Raw genomic sequence first — 3733 nt, forward strand, 5'->3', positions numbered from 1 at the left:
GTATCACAGTATGGTCCTAAATATAAACAAGTTTAGCACATCAAGAACATTGTTTTTTATTTTTTTGATAAAAGTGTGAATGGAATTTGTAGATCTTTATGACAAATTAAAATAACATTTAAAACTCATTCACCTAGAGAACTTGGCATGTTGTTTTTATTTTTTTAATATATATAATTTTTTGATGGGGGTGATGTTAAACACAGAATCATCTTTGCTTTAATTTGGGGCAAACAAATGTTCTGTTAGAGTTAATGTGGTTCAATTAGAAGAACTCAGTGAATCTCACAGAAAGACTCAGCCTGCGCGCTCCTGTCACAGCGCTCTCTCAGGAGGACAGAGTTTAGTCACTGATGCAAAGTTGGACAGATCTGTTCGATAACGACGCTCTGAACATATATTTAATATAAAGTTAGGTTTTACAGACCAAAGTCTCTGGTAGTTCAGGAGCAAAGTGCAGGAGGAGATGTCAGGATTGACCGCTGCAGCCGCTGCTCGAGTCGAGCTGCAGCTTCAACCAAACAAGCTCTCACTGAAAGTCCCGCCCTGCTCTGCTTTGATTGGATAAAACAGCTCTGGACTTTGTCTGATTTGTTGAAGACAGTGTCTGTTTAATCCTTATATCAGGGTCCCGCTGTTAGAGGCTTTGTGAGCTCCAGTGCTGCTGGATTATTTTAGTTTTATTTTTTTTAAGAAATCCGGTCGCATTTGCGACTAAACTGGTCGCACTCTAGAGCCCTGCTAGCTGTTGTTTTGACAGACAATCTCAGGTACAATCTTAGGTACACAAGTGTGCTTTATGACATTCCATCTGGTGCGCTTTTTCTTTTTTGATCGCGCATGCACACCTGCGCACCGCTTATGTGCAACCCTGTTTATAACCTCTCTGTGAYGCTTCTAGCCCTCACCTGTCCCTCCTGGTCAAACCCCAGGATGTCGTTGCCCACGCTGCTGGTCCTGCCGCTCTCCATCTCATGCTTGTGCCTGAATAGTTTCTGCCGGGCAAAACCGCGGCCATTGTCCAGCTCCCCATGTGTCAACACTCCCAGCAGTGTACTCTTGCCAGCGTCCACGTTCCCCACCACTGCAACCCTGAAGGACAAGAGAAGTGGTGGGTGCTCCAGATGACCAAACAAACAGTTTTGGGAACCTGCTGAACTCAAACCGTAAATGAAATTTGCTCGCGAGCCGTCACCAGGACCGCMGAACTACTGACCTGACTTCTAGGAAGTCGAGCTCACCCACTCGCCTCCGGATCAGGAAGTCACGAACCAACCCGGCGGCCTCACTGCGCTCTCTCAGAGGAATGAGGTCAGTGTCCAGCTGCTCACACATAGAGCGCACTGTGGCTATTGAGGCCTCCATATCTTTCTCATCCAGACCCCAGTCACCACCATCTACCAAGGAGAAGATAAACAGCTGTCACAAACTGAATAAAGAGGATGAAAAAAAGATCAACTGGATGTAGCCTATACAATAATGAATGTTTGTCATTTTGTCATTCTTACCAGAACCCATTCCAACAACATAGATGGTCTCTCCAGAACCCTCCTCCATCCTGTCTCGAAGCTGTCGAAGTAACGAGTCATACTGCTCTCCATTTGGGCTAACAAGTGCCAACTATTTGTTTAAATGAAGGAGAAAACATAAAAAAATACATATAGGTGTGTTGTTTTAAAGGAGACCAAGTTGCCAAAGAGCTTTTCTGTACAGTACATGTTTTTGATACATCAAAAACAGGCCAGAGGAGAAAAAAAAGTGTTGGAACAGCAAGCTCAAACACTTATTTTGCTCAAGCACACAYAAAACAGATGTCCTCTTCCCACAAACGACTTCGCTAGTTATGTTTAATCATAATATCATCTCAGCTTTTACAGATCTAAAACTCTCCACTCTGCCAAGAAACTCGACAACTGACACAGATTTAGGTTGTTGACAAGAATGTTTTTGTTTTAGTAAAATACGAGTAAAGTATTGCTTCATCCATGCCTTTCAGTCATAACAGTGTTATTGCTGAGACTGTAAAACTTTGAAGTGAACTCACGGTGCTTCAGAAGAATCAGAATGTGATTTTCCTGAACCAGACAACAAATATAAGGGGTTATGTAAGGGTGGAAAACAACACAACACAAGTACAAATTATGTCTTTTTTTTTTTGCTACACTAATTAGGAGTTAAAAGTCAACAGGTCATTGCATCAGTGATGCAACACAGTGCAACATTTGAGTAGCTTACAAATACCTTTGTGGAGGTAGTTTGACACTTTCAGGAACTAAACTGGAGCTTATTATTACAGTCAACCACTTATGATTTCATCATGCACAATACGGTCTATTTTGTTAGTTTCCATCCTTTATCAGAAAGCAGGTACAGCAATTTAGCACAAAATCAGCCGTTCGTAGTGTTATTATTATCCGAAATGCGCTGATGAAACATATGGTGGTGCGCTGTGTTTCGACGTCAGGGTACGCGCTCAAGCATCAGCTGGAGCTAGCGTTAGCCGCAGCTAGGCTAAATAACGCAAAGCCCCTCAAAAACTGGGGTTGAATAAGAAAAAAATAAAYCATAGTAGTTGCATCATGAACTGAGATGCAGTGCTGGATAATTACAATGTAATATGCATGAGGCGCGTTCATATTTTCATTCATTCATTCGCTGCTTGAACATCCAGGCCTAGCTCTTTACCTTGCTACTGAAGTCAATACCACGATCCTCGGGCTCGCCGTTGATCACGTCCCCCTCATCGAAGAACTCGTCTCCGGCGTCTTCTCCGCATCCACCGCGGTCTGGAGCAAATATACTCGCCGGGAGCAAGGCGTCGGCCAACGCTACAGAGCTCGGGTTGATGCCTGGCTCATGCGCCGCTGCGATTGATGCCATTTCGCTGCCAACTCTGTGCAGTTTTAAATTTCAGGTTGTGCAAATTATTCTGACGACGGAGAAGCAAGCAACCGTACAACACACAGCGCTAACTGCGCGCTATGGTTTGCTAACTAGCATTAGCAACAAAACACACAAAGTAGTTAAAGAGCGTCTAATGTCATATTAACCATTTAAAAAGCAAGCCGGTCAAGCGCTATATGTTGCTTATTTTCAAGCTATTTAAAAACAGTTACCCCCAATCTCATAAATATTAAAATAAAGGCGTGAAGGGGCGTGTCCTTTACTTGTCCACGAATAATATCACGTTTCCTCCCAGAAGCGAACCAATAGGAGTGAGCGGGTTGTTCATATTATTAAAAGCGGATGTGATAATAAATGCTGTAATCACCTTGTAACATTCACCAACTACAACTGATGTAATGTAATACATCAGTAATGTAATGTCTTAAGAGGAGTAATGACTCCCACCTTTATGTACCTTTAGAATAAAAAATGATAGTTTGTGTGTTTACATGTTAGCAAGYTGTTCTTAGAATAACAGTGATACTTAAAAATGAGCTGTTATTGCCAAGTTTTGTCAAGTCTATAGAACAATTGAGTTGATTAGGGTGGATTAGTCAACCAAGATAGAAATCAAAATCTAAATCATCTTCGAACAACAATACTGAACTTTTTTTTGTGACTGCAAATAACATAAATGTTATCCACAGACTTCAGGAAAATATCAAACATAAAGGAAAAACAAGCAAATTGCAGCACCAACAATTATCTTTGAAACACCAATCAATGTCTGGTTACCTGAACGGAAACAAGAAGATATATATAGTTTATAAGCTGCCATGTTTAATTT

General features: G+C 41.6%; 1 protein-coding gene across 2 annotated transcripts in view; it reads right to left on the reverse strand.

Annotated features, from left to right (window-relative positions):
- Window positions 1–3101, reverse strand: part of gtpbp1 (GTP binding protein 1) — a 9270-nt gene extending 6169 nt beyond the window's left edge. The window contains exons 1-4 of one of the 2 annotated variants that reach the window (XM_014020898.1): window positions 2686–3101; window positions 1509–1620; window positions 1217–1397; window positions 909–1092 (exon numbers count right to left, since the gene is read on the reverse strand). In XM_014020898.1, the coding sequence (XP_013876352.1) occupies window positions 909–1092; window positions 1217–1397; window positions 1509–1620; window positions 2686–2880 (672 nt within the window). In that variant the 5' untranslated portion in view covers window positions 2881–3101. The remainder of the gene's footprint in view (window positions 1–908; window positions 1093–1216; window positions 1398–1508; window positions 1621–2685) is intronic. The other variant, XM_014020899.1, reaches the window with a different exon arrangement.
- Between the last annotated feature and the right edge of the window lie 632 nt (window positions 3102–3733).

Source organism: Austrofundulus limnaeus, unplaced genomic scaffold (assembly GCF_001266775.1).
Source record: "Austrofundulus limnaeus strain Quisiro unplaced genomic scaffold, Austrofundulus_limnaeus-1.0 Scaffold271, whole genome shotgun sequence".
NCBI lineage: Eukaryota > Metazoa > Chordata > Actinopteri > Cyprinodontiformes > Rivulidae > Austrofundulus > Austrofundulus limnaeus.